General features: G+C 48.3%; 2 protein-coding genes across 5 annotated transcripts in view; both read right to left on the reverse strand.

Annotated features, from left to right (window-relative positions):
* Window positions 1–13447, reverse strand: part of itga9 (integrin, alpha 9) — a 67171-nt gene extending 53724 nt beyond the window's left edge. Inside the window, exons 1-4 of the mRNA XM_062519729.1 lie at window positions 13068–13447; window positions 12223–12350; window positions 6541–6647; window positions 1819–1942 (exon numbers count right to left, since the gene is read on the reverse strand). Of these exons, the coding sequence (XP_062375713.1) occupies window positions 1819–1942; window positions 6541–6647; window positions 12223–12350; window positions 13068–13255 (547 nt within the window). The 5' untranslated portion in view covers window positions 13256–13447. The remainder of the gene's footprint in view (window positions 1–1818; window positions 1943–6540; window positions 6648–12222; window positions 12351–13067) is intronic.
* Window positions 13448–13923: 476 nt separating this feature from the next.
* Window positions 13924–20000, reverse strand: part of golga4 (golgin A4) — a 48302-nt gene continuing 42225 nt past the window's right edge. For all 4 annotated transcript variants that reach the window (XM_062519733.1, XM_062519732.1, XM_062519731.1 and 1 more), the window contains 3 exons: window positions 18098–18195; window positions 15833–15919; window positions 13924–14854 (listed from right to left, as the gene is read on the reverse strand). In XM_062519733.1, the coding sequence (XP_062375717.1) occupies window positions 14840–14854; window positions 15833–15919; window positions 18098–18195 (200 nt within the window). In that variant the 3' untranslated portion in view covers window positions 13924–14839. The remainder of the gene's footprint in view (window positions 14855–15832; window positions 15920–18097; window positions 18196–20000) is intronic.

The raw sequence follows: 20000 nt of genomic DNA on the forward strand, positions 1-20000 counted from the left end.
GCCCACTGCAGAGGAGGCTCTGAGCTGAGCGCTACAGCCAGCTGAGAGAAACGCAGCAACGGAAGGAAGCAAACGACTGGCGCAGTGACCCATGGGGGAGAGAGAGAGAGAGAGAGAGAGAGAGAGAGAGAGAGAGAGGGAGAGAGAGAGAGAGAGACATACACACAACCCAACACAAATCTTGTAAGGTCTCGGGTCTCGTGGTGTGCAGCAGATGGTAATAGCCAGAGATGTTTTTATGATTTATGATAATGCCGCTCCAAAGGGAGGCTAATTGAACAGCACTGCGTGGCACGTCGAGCCGGGGGACGGCCAATAAAAACAAAGCTCTTTTGTAATTTATTGCGTCGAGCCAATCACAGCAGCACTTTTACACGCTGTTAAAACGGGGTGGTCCACGCGCCAGCTCAGAAGAGGCGCCCGGCGGGAACATAATCTGACGGGACGTGCCGCTCCGAGCCAATTACCGGTTTTCCACGCAGTGTCCATCGCCGCTATCGCGCCTGAATCAAACTGTTTACCCTTTCAGAAGTAGGACTCTCTCATATCTCGCGAGCAGCGTGTCAGATATGTTTACGCCCACCACCTAATGGCACCAGACGATGCCCTTGGCATTCCCAGGTGCCGCCTCAGTTCCGGAGCGCTTCTCCGCTCGCTCGCTCATCCTCGACTCATACTTTTCCTGCTCACTCACTCCCATTGAGAGAGAGAGAAAGATAGAGAAAGAGAAAGAGAGAGAGAGAGAGAGAGACAGAGAGAGAGAGGCAGAGAGAGAGAGACAGAGAGACAGCGAGAGAGAGAGAGAGAGAGCACTTCAAGGCCCCACCGGTGCCAGACGTCTGATGCCAGAACATGGGAGCGGGTTTGGATTAAGACGAAGCGCCATAACTCATCGGCTGAGTCCCTGGGCAGCAACCTGTGCCATGATAAACTCCCTCAGCCCTTCCCCACACCACTGTGCCAGGGGCGCGCGGTGAAAACAAATCACCCCCGTTCAACGTCTCCTCACAGCAGAAGCTCCAAGCGGCTCAAGAGCCCCCACCCCCCCTGCCCTCCTTACTCCTCACGGGGCACCCCGGGGGCCCGAGTGAAATAAAATAAAATAAAATAAAACGATGAAGTTCTTCCATGACAATGCTACTTTTCTTCGTACGGCCATGTGATTATGAGAAATTCTCCTCTCGCTGTTTATCTTTTTCAGTTGCGCTGTTGTGGTATGTGCCGAAGAGCTTAAACCAGTGGAAATCCACAGAGACCAGGGCGAGCTGGAACATCCTGTTATTTCTGGTGTGTTCAAGCACAATATGGGCAAAATAATTAAGCAAAATACCACAGGGAGCCTTCAAGACCATCCTAAGGGACCAGCCAGAGACAATAACAGGCACGGTCTTCAACCATCGATCACAAAATAATCAATTTACAGTACAGCGGAACAGTCTTTCATTGATCTGTATCCAGAAATGCTCTACTGTTTGTTTTTGCTTGTGTGTGTGTGTGTGTCTGTGTGTGTGTGTGTGTCTGTGAGTGTGTGTGCGTGTGTGTGTGTGTGTGTGTGTGTGTGTGTGTGTGTGTGTGTGTGTGTGTGTGTGTGTGTGTGTGTGTGTGTGTGTGTGTGTGTGGTGTGTGTGTCAGTGTGTGCATGAGTGTTTAGTGTGTGTGTGTGTGTGTGTGTGTGTGTGTTTGCGTGTGTGTGTGTGTGTGTGTGTGAGTGTGTGTGTATGTGTATATGTGTTTGTTCTCTGGGGCATCTAAATGAGAGTAGTTCCAGGCTGGCTGGAGATGAGATGGAGGTGGGCCAGAGAGGCCCCAGAGACCCACCTTCATAGCAGGGGATGAGGGGCTGCGTGGGGCCCTGGAGGGTGTGGGGGATGACGGAGCAGTAGCCATGGGGCAGGATGTGCTCCGACTCGTAGTACACATTCTTCCAGCGGTGGGCACAAGCCTGCAGAGACCAGGAGAGAGCAGTCAACACTGGCAGATCATGCACACACACAAACAAACACACACACACACACACACGCTTACATGGACCAGGAGAGAGCAGTCAACACTGGTAGAACATGCACACACATGCACTCATGATGTAAAACAGTAAACTGTAAACAGTCATTTGGTCACTTCCATGCTAAAGCCACAGCTTTTACTCCCCTGCACTACTGCCATCAGTCACAGCAGCAGTGCTGCAGCTGGAGAACTAGAGTCTGCTCCTACTGCCATGTTCACTCTCTCTTTCTCTCTCTCCCTCTCTCCCTCCCTCCCTCTCTCCCTCTTTCATACACCCCTGCCCCCACACATATTCGCACACATACTGTATATATGCATACTCAAAGGAGCAAAACATGACCTCATACAAACAGCTGTGCAAGCTCAGCGCATGCACTAGTGTGAACATCGCATTGGCACACAGACAGGCACATAGAGACATAAGCACAGGCACACAATGGCACACACACAGACAGAGACACACACACACGGGCACACACACACACACACACACACACACACACACACACATACACACAAACACACTGTTGAGGTACTCTAATTGCATAAGTAACAGCAGTAGACACACGGGAGACAGGGACAGGACAGCTCTTCTACACATCTGAATGCCAGGCCTGCGCTGGCGTCAATCGGTGCCTTATTCATGTCTGAGTGGAAAACACTTTAACCAGCGTGCCAAAACAGAGCTGTGAACACAAATGCCCTCACTGACACTGGCACTGCAACACAAAGGTGTCTGAACATCCTCCAGACAGACACTTCTCAGGGCAAACAGGCCCATCCCGTAAGGAGCTCCATGTGGAGGAATCCAGTCGGCAGTATGAACGATCCGAAGAAGGCCATAAAGGCCAAACGTTATCGCTTTATAAAAAAAAATGACTTATAACTCGGAGTGTGCGGCATCTCTCTCCCCCAACTAAGGAACCCATTCAGCTAACAGATAGGGATCACGAGAGTTGATTGACAGACATCCAGTGAGTCAATGACCAGCGATCCACAGAGTTCACGGGGACTAATATAGTGAGTTCACAAAGGGGTTCAGTGATCGGGGAGGGTTTACTGAGTTCAGAGGACTTCTCTAGAGGCAGAGGAGAGGGAGCAGTGAAGGAATAAGAGTGTGTGTGTGTGTGTGGGGGGGGGGGGTCACCAAAAGTAAACGAGAGGATTACGAAGAGAGGGCAGAGCTACATTCATCTGCCCCCACCATCACCCCCAGCCGCGGCTCATCTGAATTCATGAAGTCAGCCCAAAACCGAGAGGGGCAACTCCCCCCCCCTCCCTCCGCCAGCATCCCCTACCCCCCCCGCCCCAAACCACCCTGGGAGCATCTCTGCTTTCCCCATTAAGAGAGCGTGCCACAGCGAGAGAGGAATGCTCCGGCCGCTCGAGTTCCGGCCGCGGCCGCTGGGATGTGTCGGGAGTAAACAGGGGCCGGGACGGATGGACGGGGGGGTGCCGGGGGGGCGGGAGGCTGAGGGGGTGGGGGGTTTGCTGCTGCGCCACTCTGGAGCACAGAGATGTGAATGTGGTGATCATCTAAAAGCCTTGGGGGGAAACAGCGGTCGGCCTGCGCTGGCTCGACTTGGAACTCCGCTAATATTCACCAGTGAGACCGCACTGAACGAAGACTCTCTCTCTCTCTCTCAAACTTTCTGTCTCTCTCCCCTTACGTCTGTCTCTCTCTGCTTTTTGCACAGAGCTGTTTTTTTCTGAAGTTATGTGGATTGTGGCATACCGAACGAATCAGATGACTCTTTGGCAACAGGCAGCTACTGCTTTGGGAAACACTGTAACTCTCTCTCTCTCTGGCTCTTTCTCTCCCTCTCTCTCCCCCTGTGTGTGTGTGTGTGTATGTGTGTGTGTGTGTGTGCATATGTGTGGAAGTTCTTCCGTGTGTGTGTGTGTGTGTGTGTGCGTTTGTGTGTTCAAGTGACGCCTGGTTTAGCCCACAGCCCTGGCAATGCTGAGCGCCCCCCGATCTCTGTAACCTCCCAACTGAATGACTTCAGCTTCAGTTTCAATTTGATAAGCATCTCTCCTTTCACCGGGGCAACAACAGCCTACTGTGAGCCCCACCGGCTAATCAAACGGCTCCAGAACAGAATAAAAGCTAACGATTCCCGTAATGGGCTGGAAATGTGAATGTGGTGGAAAATAACGGGGCAATTAACGGCCACAATCTGGAAGAGAAGAAAGAGTTAAACATGTTTTTTTTTCTGCCCCCCCTTCACTTTGGCCACTTAAAGGCGCTTTTGTTTTTCCTGACGATTTCGGGAGCAATGGAGTGTCCCGTCAGCAGGAGTGCGTTCTCTCTCCGCCTGCCGACGGCTGATAGGCTGGAGGAGTGCGCCCAGAAACGCTGAGGGGGGAGAACAAGAAAAGGAGGAAGAGAGGCTCACATCTGCCAAACAGCCGTCGCAGGCATACTGCACGGCAACGTGAGGCCTCGCAGCTGAAAACAAGATGTGTGTGTGTGTGTGTGTGTGTGTGTGTGTGTGTGTGTGCGTGTGTGTGTGTCTGTGTGTGTGTGTGTGTGTGTGTGTGTGTGTGTGTGTGTGTGTGTGTGTGTGTGTGTGTGTGTGCATGTGTGTGTTTGTGTGTGTGTGCATGTGTGTGTGCGTGTGTGTGATAATTGAGGAAGGCTCCGAGACACGGTTCTCTAATTCTAACCGTTGAGCAATAACAGCAGGCCAGATCCTACACCCAAATCTCTGATCGTATGATCGTGTTTGCCCTCCATGCCATCCGTATCTATATCTTGTGCAAGAGCAGGCAGGGACAGGAAGGGGGTGGAGGTGAGAAACCACATGATTTCTGAGTAATCTGGGTTTCCGGTGTTCATTTAATATTCGCACAAACTGCGATATTGCGGATATGTGGTGCCACCAGCACTGCCACCACCAGCAATGGCACTGCCACCACAAGCAATGGCACTGCCACCACAAGCCAGGGGACTGTCACCACCAGCACTGCCACAACTGTCTTGGTCTCATCTGTCCACACACAGACAAGAGGTCATCACCACCGTCCCTCTGATCAGCCCTGTGTCCGCCATTACCCTCTGATGGTGCACATCAAGGCTGAAATAGGAAGGTTAAGAACTCCCTCCAGGACCAACCCACCGAACACACACACACCCACACACACACATACACACATACACACACATACACACACACAAACGCCCACATACACACACACCCAGGGTGTGTGTGCGCTCCTCACCCACTGCAGGGTGTATAAGTTGGGGGCCTAATGAGAAGGCTGCCCTTGAGCTGGACCACCTCTGTGGAGCGGGAGACTAAACAACCCATGCGTGACCAACTGTCCATCTCGTGCCGCACGAGTCCCACTCTAATCCCGCCGGCACACCAAAGGGGGAAGGACACGTCGGTCAACAAGCAGCACACCGGGCAGCTCTGTGTCCTTGCTAATGTAAGCCTGAGGCCCCAGCCGTGGGCAATTCATTCATCATCGACGGTGAGCTCTTCCACGTGGCGTGGAGAGAGGGAGAGAGAGAGAGAGAGAGAGAGAGAGAGAGAGAGAGAGAGAGAGGGAGAGGAAAGAAGAGAGAAGGGGGAAATGCACACTGAGGCTTTTTTTTCTTTTCTTTTTTTTTCAAAAGAACACCCTTTCTCATGTTCTTCAGAGGAGCACAGCTGGAATTTTACTGTGTGGTGCCATGGAAAGATATTTGTAACAATGATGGCTTCAGTGCTTGGTCGTGTTTTACGGGGCTACGTGGTTTTTGCGTAAAACAATTGCCGTGAGTGGCCAAATTTCCAGCGCTGTGTTTTGGTGGCCTACAAAACAGATGTACGCTCGCTCACAGTGTTAAAAGCAAAGCGTGCGGACGGAAGACTTGGGCGCTAGCGCACTACTGCCAGTGGAGACTTGTTTCAGGAAGACCCCCACAGGTTCTTCAGCAAAGGCATTGTTTATGGCATCAATTATCCTCTCAGTAACATTGGAGTAGCCATAGCCGTAGCCAACGGGCACAGGGGCCTCATTATAGATCTCTCGTTTGCCAAAATTGTTACCAGAATTGGACCAAAACACACAAACAAACAAACAAACAAACAAACACTGTGGCAACATCGTCAGAGTGGCGCTTAACGACTCGGTCCGGGACAGGGGCAATTGTCATGTGGGCACAAACAGGCGCATAGCCCAGGTTGGGTTCAGACAAGTTCACACGCTGAGAAGTTCTGCTACATTTTCGAGGGCTGTGAACACATCTGAAATAACTACACGGATGCCAAGTCGAAAGAGGGATCAACAGGCCAGCAGGCAGACAGACAGACAGACAGAAAGGTAAGCAGACAGACAGACAAAGACAAGGCAACAGACAGTTGAAAAGGCAGAGAGACAGACAAAGACAAGACAGACAGATGGACAAAGAGACGGACAGACAGACAGGCTAATACAGAAATGGACAAACAGATGGACAGACAGACAGACAGACAGACAGACACAGCCAGAGGCAAACTTATGAGGGTGGACAGGTAGAAAGATTAGTGAGGACAGCAGCCATACCATCACTTTCCCGTTGGGCTTGTCCTGCCGGGCCAAGCTGACTCCCATCCACTCGTCCTCCCGGTCGCCCTGGCACGTCTTCCCGCACGACTCCCTCTGCTTGTTCCCTGGACGACAACACAGACCAGACAAACCATTAAGACAAGACCGCATGAGCCCCGATCGATTCCCCCATCCCCACACCCAACCCCCCAATCCCGAGCCACATCCCCAGCCTCTCTGGCTCTCTGACCCCTGGGGCTGGGCAGAGCTGTAGGCACCGTTGTATACATTTCACCCCCCGTTAACTCACACCTGGAACTCATGAACACAATGAATTCATGGCCTTCCCCCCGAAAGCTGAGGAGGAGGAAAGAAAAAGGAGAGTAAAGAGAAAAGAATGGCGAAGAAGTGAGCGTGTGTGTGTGTGTGTGTGTGGGGGGGGGGATTCAATATTTGTGTTTGAGAGGTTTTACTACTGTTGCTGCCTTTCCCTGCTGTTCCCTGCCGGACACAGAGGAGGATAACTGACTGCTCCCAAGACGCCGGGCTGTTTGCTTTGGCTCGTGTTGCACCCCTCTTACCCACACCGCTGCAGAGGAGAACCATCGGGGCTCGGGGGCCTTTGAAGAGCGCTCTGCCCACTAGAAGACCTCACCGAAAAACACTACTGTGAGTCAGGTTGTATTCTTTTTGATCCTCGGGCATCTTGCGCCCGTAACAGAAAGGTCTACAGCAGCAGCACGCTTGCCAAGCACAGAAGTGGTCCGGGGGGAACAAAGGGGTGAATATGAACGAACGGCATGTTGTCTGATGCCTGTAGATGGTTTTATTTTTTGAAGTGCACTGATCATTATTGTCTGCTCAGTTGCAGATGAAAAACTCATCTCGGTATGACAGTAGCGGGGACTGGGAGTGCTTCCAGTATGCGCAAGTGCAGCTTTCTCCTAAGCTCTACTACTAAGACTTTGCCTCGCTCGCAAATATTGTGCATCTCATTGAAGTGAAGGATAATTTGCCAGGAATGCTCCTCAGCCCATGAACATCTCATCAAAAGGCTGGAGCTGAGCTTCCCCTGTGATCTCAATAACAGACTTGTTTGTTTTCATCTGTGCGCGTCCCAAACCAAACGCTCTCCTGGGCCCGTCTGTTCCCCTGAATAACCCCAGATTCCACCACCTACCCAGGACAGGGGCTCAAGGGCTTAGGGTCTGATTGCGATTCACCCAAACACAGATGCACACAGATGCACACAACACACACACACACACACACACACACACACACACAAACTCAAGGCAATAGCCTTGCAAACAGACACAGAAATTGTACGCGCTATGAATGTTGAGTAAAGTTCAGTGGTGACTGGTATGTGCAAATACATCCTGATCAGTACAAATGCACACACACACGCACGCACACACACGCTCACGCACACGCACACGCACACACACACACACACACACACACACACACACACACACACACACACACACACACACACACACACACACACACACAAATAAACAAAAAAAACATCAAACCCCTGACCCCCCCTTTCACACACACACAGAGCAAACACACGGTGTCCTTACCCCTGACAGGCAGGCGCATGGTGTGCTGGTTAAAGATAACTAAAGGAAAGAAGGGAGGGAGCTGTGTAGAAAGGAAAGAACAAGAGACACACCACCCAGGACCAAATGACTCAAATACCAATAAAAATACTCCCCAAAGCTTTTCCCTCTAATTGACCTGATACAAGTGAAACATGCAAACAAGTTACTCATACTCAAATTTGAATCATGACTCGCAAGCTCGTGCTTCCTCAGTTTTGAGGCAGAATGGATTCTGAATGGATTTAAGTAAACAACTAACATACCAACTAAATGACTCCCTACTTACTAAACTAACCAACTCCATCCACACAGGGACACTCTCCCATCTATCCAGAGTTTCATATGTCTGTCTGGCCAGGGGTTTCACCATTACAACACATGCTCCACAACGGTCTACTCGCCAGCAAGATGAACCAGGTGAACTGTGGAGTACTCAAAGGTTTTATGTAAGAAATGTATAGTATGGTATGGGTTCCCACCATCTAGAGACTGCTTGGATTTGTTGGGCAATTTGGAAAGTGAGGATGACAATAAAATAGCAACTGCACGCATCAAATGTGAATGAGTCATCTTTACCTAGTAGAATGTACAGTACGCATAAACGTGAGTGACAGAGCTGCTACAGCAAAAGCTTTGTAGCAGCTTGAAATAGCTGCCAGACTAGTGATCAAGGGGAAATCCAGCACCATTCTACAGTACATTTCATCGCATCAGTGAGATTTACTGCCCTCTCAACACCACCATGTATTTGTACTCCTCTCTTCCTATTCTCCCTTGTCCTGTGCCAACTCCTCTGCCCCCCCCTCCCCACACACACACACATAACTATTCCTGTCTTGAATTATTATTTTGTCTTTCTCCTCCTCTGTGTTGTTCCTTATCCACATTAGGTAAAATACAAAAAAATCCCCTTTTTACGATATAATGTGGGTGTCTATGTTGCATAACTAAAAGAATTTCAGTACGTGGCGGCTATGCCTCCAACTGAGATTGGAATCAGCTGCGGCTGGTCTATTTTTGCAGTTGTGGTCAGAGTTGTAATAATTACTGTGAATTAATTAACAATTTACACTCCGAGTAATGAAAATCTGTATTTCAGACGCCTTTCCATTTGTGGCTTGTTGTGTCACAGTGTTGTACAGCAAAATAGTCAACAGAAATTTCAAACATATTATTTCAACATTCACACCAATGACAATGACTTCTCTTGATTCTGAAGTGTAGGTCCAATTTATATACAGTACATATAATTGCATATAATTAACCTCAAAATCAGCGCACCAGGAGTTAAAATGTGACCATTTCTGGTCATTTATATGTATGTATGGGCATTTATAATAATACAGTAACCCCCCAAAACAACTTACATATTTTCCAAAACTGCCAAGCAGTGGCTGAAATGTTATTAATGAAGGCAATTATGCTAATTCATCTTAACTATGGTAATTATGCTAATTCCCCAACATATTCAATTTAACATCCCACATCTTCTAAATGCTAGAAACCCCTATTGTACATATCTAATATAAAACGTTGGGACATTTCCAGGTTCACAAAAAGGCTCGATGGGCTGGCAAACAGACTACGCAACTAGATAACAGAGGGACCATTTACATATTTGCCCAGATAATTACACCACAACAGAAAGCTCCCTTCCGCTCCGTCTTCCAAAACAACCCTCCAGCCAAGAGTCCAAACTAAGAACATGGAGAACGATTTAAAGAATATAATAGAGGGTCCTTGTGAAGGATGGAGTGCAAGTAACCCAGGGGATCTAATCCCCTGAACCCTATTAGATGACCTCATAAATCCCTCGGTTGTTTAGCCCGTCATGTGCAAAGCCTGCATTTGGGAGAGCACTCAGCTGTAGCATCACTCATGATACCAGAGCAGTCACATGGCTATGGGCGTTTTTGCGACAAACTCCAATGAATACCTTTTTGTGCTTAGCAAGTCTTTAAAATGCACTCTCATTTCCATAGACCACTTGGTGTTAGCCTACTGTTTAATAGTTGGGGCGGGGGAGTCACCTGACAAATTGTAGGAAATACCAAACACATGTTTTTCCACTTACTGTACACCAGTTAAACCATGATAAACATGCTGCGATATTTCACAGAATACATGTTTGAGGAGGGCCAGATTAAGATCTTCCAAAGACAATTAACTAACACTGCAACAGCCACTGGGAGGGAGTAGACAGACGGAGTGTGTCTTGTTCAATCATTCAACTGTTCCCATATAAAACAGGCGAGCATACATTAGCAGAAGCCTGGCTCTTTCAAAGCAGCTCACAGAACTCAAAACTGGGCAGGGGCCTCAAAAGACCTCCACGGTGGCCTCACCCACGGTCTTGGCCCTGGACTCTCCGGCGCATTTTTTTTTTCAAAGCCGGTTACCGTAAAAGCTCAGTCATAACAGACGCCGTCTCTCTCCCCCGCCAGATCTCTCTCTCTCTCTCTCTGTCTCTCTGGCGCTCGGCGAGCGCGGGGGCCCCCGGCGTCCATCCCAAGGCCCCAGCTCTGGTCTGCATTATGATTCATGCTTCCTCACCGGCTGGGTGCGCGGAGGAACGGAGCCCGACGCAAAAACCCGCCATCCTCGGGACGCACGCTTCGCCTTACACTGCGCCTGCCCCCTTAGCTGATGACACACACGGCAAGCAGGGGCCTGGGTATTAAAATCATATAAACCCCGTCCGCTCCGATCTCCACCACAAGAAAGTGGGCTTCGTTTGAGGCGACGTCTTTGACTCCAAAATACTTGGCAAGGCCCTTTGGAAAGTCTTAGTGAAAACATCCATCATGTCGATCAGGGGAGTCTTTTTTGACTATCCTCGCCAGACAGCACCTCTCTTTTTTACATGAGTATCAAGCCCAAAAGGAAGCGCGACCACATTCTGGTGATATATTAGAAACGGTTGAAAAACTGACAACGCAGTTGTGAATGTGAAAGGGTGATTACTCAGCAAAAACTACAGTACACTTCAGCAAACAGTCCTCCCAATATCAACACAAAGTTGTTCACTATTCGCCAGAATAGGAAATTAATGTTAAAAGACAAAGAAATCAATCTGTAGGCCATCACCGGCCACAGCACAAACACACACACACACACACACACACACACACCAGTCCACCGCTCGTCAGGGTCCCTATCAGTCCCAGTCATCTTCACAGGAAGTCAGATTGCAACGTTGGGCATCTCCTCAAACAGGATGTGGTGGGGAACTTGAGCATTTATTGGTGAAAGTTATGCAGCCCAGGCCACAGTATCTTGGTCTGAGTGACAGAATCAGACCCCCTGCCTGTAAGCTTCGGCTCACCCCGAGATTTGCACTCAGGGTCTCTCTCGCTGGCTTGGCATAGGGTCAGTTATTTCAGCAAGCAGAAAGTGGTGAGGCAGCTATGAAGACAGCAGCATTTCTGAGTACGCTCATAAGACTAGTGCTAGTTCCAATATCACCACCAAGACACAACGTAAGTTGCCATGGTCAATATGATTCTGAAGTGAAGGTCTACCGTAATTTCCTGACTATTAGCCGCGGCTTATTCATTGATTTTGCAAAATTTCTTCAGCTATGAGGTTAATACAGGGGGGCGATTAATATGGTTTTGTTTCTTTTAACTTGCATAAAACACTGCGGCTTATACACAATGCGGCTTATATGCGGAAAATTACTGTACTACAATCGTCTCCTATGATCTGACCTCTTTCACCTTCTCCTGTGAAAATCAGACTAGACATCAGCAGGCCAAACAACCTCCCATTTGTACACACAGTGACAGCCCCAAATGTAGTCAAGTCAGTACCATAGGCGAGTGCTAAAAATACCTTGCGAACAACACATGCCTTGCGATTGTATTTCTGCAGGAGGGCAGAGACAGTCAGGCCCCAGAGTGGAACATGTACAGAATTAATGATTAGCTGTTCATGTGTGTGTGCGTGTGTGTGTGTGTGTGTATGAGAGAGAGAGAGAGAGAGAGAGAGAGAGAGAATGTGTGTGTGTACTGTGTGTGTGTGTGTGTGTGTGTGTGTGTGTGTGCGAGGGAGTGAGGTAAATGGAGAGAGAATGGAGGTAACTGACCCCTCCCGAGGTCCATCTCAGTGCAGCGGCGGTCTGGGTTGCTGTGCACGCGGCACTTGTACACAGCGCCAGGGGAGCGCACTGAGCTGCTGTAGGTGGAGTTGGCCTGCGGAGCTCCCACCAGGACCCTGAGGGAAGGAGTGAGAGGGCACATGGAGGGGGGGGGGGGGAGAGAGAGAAGGGGGGAGAGAGAGAGAGAGAGAGAGAGGATACCACTCTGCCATTATTTGCATTTGACAACCCATCACCATAACGTGCATTATCTCATGATGATGATGGGAACAAGGAACATGGAAATGACTGCACTAAGTGGGAATGCAAGAGCCCCCTGAGAATTGGATGCATATTATTCACCCAACATGCAACAGGACTTACTTCAAGGACATTTAATCCCAAATCAAGAGCATCACAGAACTCGCTATATCATGTAATACAATGTACGACTGAAGTTATTTAGAGTTCAACATCTGCAGAATCACATCGCGCTCTAGCATTTAAATGTTTTTCACTGACCATAGGTTTAATGTATAGCTAAAAACACACAATTCACGAGGTAAGATAGGCTACACTTAACTGATATTTATGCAAACTTTTTTTTAATTTGTTGAGTAAGAGCTGGGAATGGATTCATCTGGACAGCGAATGACGTCTTAGCACAAGCTTTCCCCCTCAGTCTGTTGTCTAGTTCGACACCCTTTCATATCTTCCCTAAAAATATTTTGCACCACAAGTAAATCAATAACAAGGTGCAGATAATGCTGCAAATTATATTTTCTATGAATATTCCATTCTCTATCAATCATTCTAAATGATTGCTTTAGTCGACAAGAGAAACATTAACTTACCAGCGCGTATTGTCGTGGAAATGCTCCAGGACCGAGTATCCAAAAAAAGTTCCGTTTGGACCCCGAAACACAATGGGATGTTGCAAGTCAATGTTGTAGGAGTACGCCACAGATACAGTTAAATACACATAAAACACATCCAGGATGCTTCTCTTCTGGGTCAGAATGTCTGCCATTCTGTGGTACATCCTCCAGAGACGCAGAGATGTGACAGTAACAAGACAGTAAAAGTACAGTTTCAGTGCTGAAGTAGAGCTCTCCTCTACAGCTGAAGAGTTATCCAAAGTCTGGAGGCGCCAAAGTTTTGCAACAACTGCAGAAATCACTAAAACCAAACGGAATGATAGAGACTTGCGGCGCAGGGGTTGCTCATCGGTCCATGGATCTGCGAAACTGGCGCTATGTAGTGGTTCTTGGCATTAAGCACGCCCGTGGTAAGGCGTATGTTTTTGCGGACAAGCGTCACATTTCACATCACTTAAGTGCGCACACTGGGGTGTTCACTGCTGCCATCTACCGTAGGCCTACAACACAAGCTTCAAATGGCATCATCAGGCGCATGTGTGTTTGCTTCTTCGAAAACAGGGGCTGACAGGGACTGTATGTTCACAGAATTCATTAAACCGCAAATATTATGTTGAATATTATTTTCAACAAAGTCTTGATTGCTCAAAGACAGACTGGCTATTACTTCGAATGGGAAAAGTAGCTGTCATTTCAGCTGGCATGTTATTATATTAAATATTATGCAAAACACTGAGAAAGTTTCTTGACATAAGAAAGAGGAGAGATGTTTTTAAGAATGCAGTCACAACACTTGAATGATTGAAATCACTACTTCACACACAAACCAAAATAGGTGTATGGTAAATAAAACTTTATTAGTTGTAAAATGTAGCAACAGTCACAATGTGCCTTATTATTATGGTACAGATTTAAGTCCTTATTTACAATTTACAATAGGATACCTTATTTTCATCGGTCTGTCAGCAGAAAATACAGTATTAGGTAAAAAAGCTGCTATACTCTGTGATTGAACAGGTACTATAGGGGCCAGTGTCTGTGGTCAGTGATACATAGGCATGTGCAGATAGCAGGTTAAAGGCTCTCTTTCAAATCACATGATCAACAAGAAACAGAACAAATAAATCAATACCAACCTCTGAAACAAACATATGGATGACAATTCAAAAGTAAAATAGGAAATTAACATCAGATTTATTGCACAATCCATTCACCATTCATACATATAAAAAAGAAAACTAGTAGCTGCAACTAATTAAAAATCATAAATAAAAACAAACAAACATAATTTCATTGCAGGCAACTAAATAGGAAGAATTCATTGAGATCTGAAATTTCATTTACTAAGCTAGTTCCCTCATACCTGTGCATACCTTCAACCTATCCAATACAGACAGACAAACATGAATTTGCAAATCCCATACCACCATGACTTCTCTCTATCGCTCACACACACACACACACACACACACACACACACACACAGACACACACACACAGACAGTCACACACACACACACACACACACACACACACACACACACACACACACACACACACACACACACACACACACACACACACACACACACACACACACACACACACACACACACACACACACACACACAGTACATGATAAGCAGTCAGGAAAAGGGCTCTTTCAAGTCACTGGCAGTTCTCCCTGCCCTTCCCAAAAGTCTCTCAACAGCAGCGTCTGTCTCCTGACCTCCACCCCTGGAAACACCTCATCGTAGCCAAGTCTACAGAGGGATAGAGAGAGAGAGAGAGAGAGAGAGGGAGAGAAGAAGAGAGTAACTTAAACAGCTCATTGCTTCAGATTACTGCTTTGAGGAAAACACCATGATAATGTTGCTATGACATTCTAACATAATCTTACCATACGTGATTACATGTGATCGGAATAAGGCCAAGTCAGACATGTATGATTAAATTCCAATACAATTAGATCACATGGCCTTGATGACAATATGCTCATCAAAAAGAATGGAAATGATTCCTTTTCATTTTAAATGGTTGAGCTATGAACGTGAATCAAATGCGCTGACCCACTACTACACATTACTTAACAAACAATGTGTAATGTTTGTCTTTTCTACATCATTGAAATATGTAATGTCTTCCCTAATGGAATCAAATGTACAATAAACAAAACAATGTATAAAACACATAGGGTCAAAGAACATTTGTTTTTGGGAACCAGTAGCATGTAGCAGTCTTAAAGAGAAAACAACCTTATTAATCTTCCATAGAGCAGGAAGGAGCTAAATCAGCATTTATTACATGGTAATAAGGTTGAGATGGCCGTTTGGGGCTCACAGGGGAGAGAGGAAGAGCTTACTGACTGCAGTGCAGTCAGCAGCACCACGGTGGAAGTGTTTATGAAACAGATCTGCCAAGGCAGCACACGGCTGGTAAAAATACCACGGGGGAAATGGAGCCTGTGTGTTACAATGCCGTAAAAACTCACCGAGTACATATCCACCAAACATTACCCAAGGTCAACAAACTGGCACATGCCAGGAGAATGAGGCCAAAAGGAATTAACATTTTGATTAGCTGCTGTTCTGTGACGTTGATGTTCTTGACATTGTGTGTGTGTGTGTGAGTGTGTGAGTGTGTGTGTGTGTGTGTGTGTGTGTGTGTGTGTGTGGGTGGGTCCAGGTTTAAAAAACATGCCGGATTCGGACACATGCATGTTGTGAACAGATGCAGCTCACCGCCACTCGGGAGTCCTCGCGTTCCAGAATCTTCTCCGCCTGGTCGGCCGGGAACTTCAGCACGGAGGTTATGACTTTGGCCATTGTCTGCGGAAAAATAAATCCGCACGTGTCACATCCTTTCAACACAAAAGCGCCTCCAATTTTAACGTGAGGGAGAGACATGGCTCCCACACAGCTCTCAAGGCGGCCGCACAGCTCATCCGCCATTGTGTGTCAAAAGCCATGTTCACCAACACAGTCTTATGGCCTGTACGGACTACACGACTTTTTTGTCTTTCACGATTATCTTTTACGATTGACCATGTCAGACTAGGCGATCAGAGAACCACAAAATCATGCAGCGTCGTGGCCGCAAGAGTGACCACATTACAAGATCATTTATCGTAGCCTTCTCGTCGTGTGTCGTCACAGTGTCAGTGTCAACACGGGAGTCGTAGGAGATTCCCCAAAACATCTAACATGCTAGACTTTTGGTCGCAACGTCTTAGAATGTCGCAGACAATAAATCGCGGGTCGTTGAACATGTCAGATTACAAGACGCTTCCTCCTTCGAACGTCGTTCCCGACTTTGAATATTCGGACCCGACAATGGAAATTTGTCGGCCACGACACAATCGTGGCAAAATCGGGCTGAAATCGTGTAGTCTGCACAGGCCATTAACCCCCCATCTCTCTGATACACATATTTTATCAGAGGCCATTCCCAACACATTGACATTCTCATTATGCTTTACAGTAACAATGTGCTACATCCACACGGTGTATTTCATTTTGTATAGAAATAGCTGAATGATAAGGTCACCAGACTGTATTACGCACAACTGAAGACCCATAAAGTGCATGACTATACAGGTCAGCTATGAGCTGGGTGTTTTCATTCTTCCTCCACAGACAGACAGACTGGCTCTCCCTACCCCTGCACCTCCTCGCCTCCTGGAATGGGGGGGGATCCCTGGAGGCTAATGAGTACAAGTGCCCGAGTTCTCCCGCTGCGCCCCCAAAACTCTTGGAGAGTTATTCCCTGCCCTCGCTGCTCTCGCCACGACCTCCGTGTCTCACAGCGGGGTATGGAGTCAACACCGTGCCGTCGCCCCCACCCCACCCCCACCTCCTCCTCCACCTCCTCCACCTCGGCCTCCGTCATCAGCTCCTAAAGCTCCCATCGCTCTACGCTTCTCTCGCCCTCGTCAGCCTGGCCTGAGAGCAATTAAGCCGGGGGAGAGGAGGACGGCACCACTGGGCTCACTAGAGGAGCTCCAGCAGGGGCTGGCTAATCAGGTCCAGGCAGCTCTGCCAGGGGCACAGCTAACACTCGCTATTCTGCCCCCCAGAGACAGAGAGAGAATGAGTGTGTGAGTGTGAGTGTGTGTGTGTGTATGTAAGTGTGCGTGTATGTAAGTGTGTGTATATATGTGTGTGTGTGTGTGTGTGTGTGTGTGTGTGTGTATATGTGTGTCTGTGAGTGTCTGTGAGTGTGTGTGTGTGTGTGTGTGTGTGTGTGTGTGTGTGCGTGAGAGTGAGACTGAGAGTGTGTGTGTGTGTGTGTGTACAGTATGTGTATGTGTGTGAGAGAGAGAGTGTGTGTGTGTGTGTGTGTTGCCATAATAGGAACCAGCGCCGAGATGGATACTACCCACCGGTCCCGCATGGAGGAGACCCACGAGATGCCCAAGCTCAGCGCCAAAGGAAAGAGTGAGAGCTCGAGCTGCCTCTTAAAAACACGGCCCCCTGCTTGGGTCATGTGACAAGGCAAGTGGCCCACGGGTTCCCCGCCGGACATCCTCCCACACCGGGCAGCGGCGAGGGTGTGTGTGTGTGTGTGTGTGTGTGTGTTGTGTGTGTGTGTGTTGTGTGTGTGTGTGGGGGTGGTGGACGCTGATGTCATAGGAGCCTGACTGTTTGCTGTTTATTGCGATCCTCGAGCGCTGGAGGGGAGATCCCCGCTGGCTTTAGGGCCGTGTCGAGCACGCTGTTAATTAAGCAGCTCTAAATGGACATGGGCTGTTAATTAGGCCCGAGTCCACCGGGCGAAACAACACCGGTTTTGTGAGCCCTCCTGACCGGAGGCGACTGGTCTTGGGTGTGTGGGAACCGGTGGCTTTATTGGCCTCTGTCTAGATCGGCATGAGTTTATTGCATCCTCCAGCAGTCCAAACAGCCAGCCCTATTCCCACTGTGGGCAGATGAGGCTCCATTATACGGGCTTACATTATACGGCCTATATAAACGAGGCTACGTTGCATACGTGGGTCGTAAACATACCTTCGTCTCTCGGCCCATCATGTACTCGAACATCACCTTCCGCAGGTACTCGTACTCGGTGGGCTCGTTCAAGGCACTGGAGCTGTACTGGGAGGCGTCTGCGGAGGAGAAACAGACGCGCTGGACGTTAACGAAGGGCCACAGTTCTGCTAATGGCAGGAGTGTGACACGCGAGTCAACGCGACTAGTGTTACAAGAACCAGACACACACACACACACACACACACACACACACACACACACACACACACACAGGCAGTGATAAACAGCAGTGCCAATAAAACACCTCCATAAATGTCCCCTTCTCTCTCCCTCACCATCACTCATACACTCTCACTCATAGTCTCTTTCTCTAACACACACACACACACACACACACACACACACACACACACACACACACACACACACACACACACACACACACACACACAACACAGTCTAAAATTAAAAAAAGCTCTGTCTTAGCACCAAGGGACACTCAGCTGCGACTTAACACCCACGTGTGGCGTGTGCTGGGCTGCAGGAGTGATGATGGAGAGAGAGAGAGAGAGAGAGAGAACCCCACTTCTCCCTCTCACCACGCCCGTCCCTCGGGGGGGAGGGGGGGGGGTGTCATGCCCCCCATAAACCCTGGCTCCACAGGAGATGTCTGTTGAGGGGGCGTAGCGGAGGCCTAAAGCCAACGGGTCACTTGACCTGCTCAGCATGACTCTCAGTGAGAACTTTGAGCAAAACAATACATTTATTGTATACATTAATACAGTTTCTCTACAATACTATTGTTCATCCACTTCTATCATTCCGACAAAAATACGCAAAGCAAATAAAAAATGAAACAGAACTACAACAGAAACGCTGTTCTGTGCGACGGCTGGTCAGGGCTGAGATCGGAGAAGAGGCCCATTGTGCTCTCTCGGGCTCTCGCTCGGTCGTCTCGGAGCTCTGGACACGGTCATAAATCGGCAGGCCAGCAGGGTGGGGACCGGACCGTCTCCAGCCGGACTCCTAGGTGTGTCGCAGCTTTTAAAGCCATCTCAACAGAGCCGTTGTTTCCCCCCTTTTTTTTTTTTTTTTTTTTCCAACTGCTCCGAAACAAACAAAAACTAAAAAAAGACTTCTTTGTTAACAAGCATGTGCTTTATTTAGAAAGTACTTTCCACTACGCCATTAGCGAGGGTCAGGTCTCTCTCAACACCGCAGGCGAGGACAAACAACAGCGGAGCAGCTGAACCGAGGCTGGATTAAACAGCAAAATCACCCCAAAGGGCTTTATGTGTTTACACACGAAGCAACAGCATGGCCAAATATGTAGCATGGAAGAGCAGGGAGCAAGCAAGAGGGTGTGAGAGAGAGAAAGAGAAAGAGAAAGAGAAAGAGAAAGAGAAAGAGAAAGAGAAAGAGAGAGAGAGAGAGAGATAGGGAAGGACAGAACAGATAGAAAGAGAGAGAGAGAGAGAGATAGGGAAGGACAGAGAGAAAGACAGAGAGAGGGGGTAGAGAGAGAAAAGAGAGAAAAGAGGATGGAATAGAGAAAGAAAGCATGAGAGAGTCAGAGATGAAGAGAAAGCCAGCGTCCAGGCCGCATCTGCGTGACCTGACCCCCATGGTCATTAGGCCTGGGCTGTCCGGTCACTGAGATGGAGTTGTAAATACTAACTCCACAGCCTATCTGGCCTGACATTCCACTCGGGCCTGTTTACAAGCAATCACATTCACACATTCCTTCCACGCAAGCCATTCAAAACACTTTCTCTAACTACGACGAAAACAAGGACTACCGAGATATATGACCCCACCCGCAAACGTCCAACACACATCCATCCCAAACCTCCTGATGTATGTGCAATTCCACAACGCAACAGCTAAATCATAACCGGTAACACTTACAATACGGGATTTA

This window comes from Sardina pilchardus, chromosome 18, assembly GCF_963854185.1.
Source record: "Sardina pilchardus chromosome 18, fSarPil1.1, whole genome shotgun sequence".
Lineage (NCBI taxonomy): Eukaryota > Metazoa > Chordata > Actinopteri > Clupeiformes > Clupeidae > Sardina > Sardina pilchardus.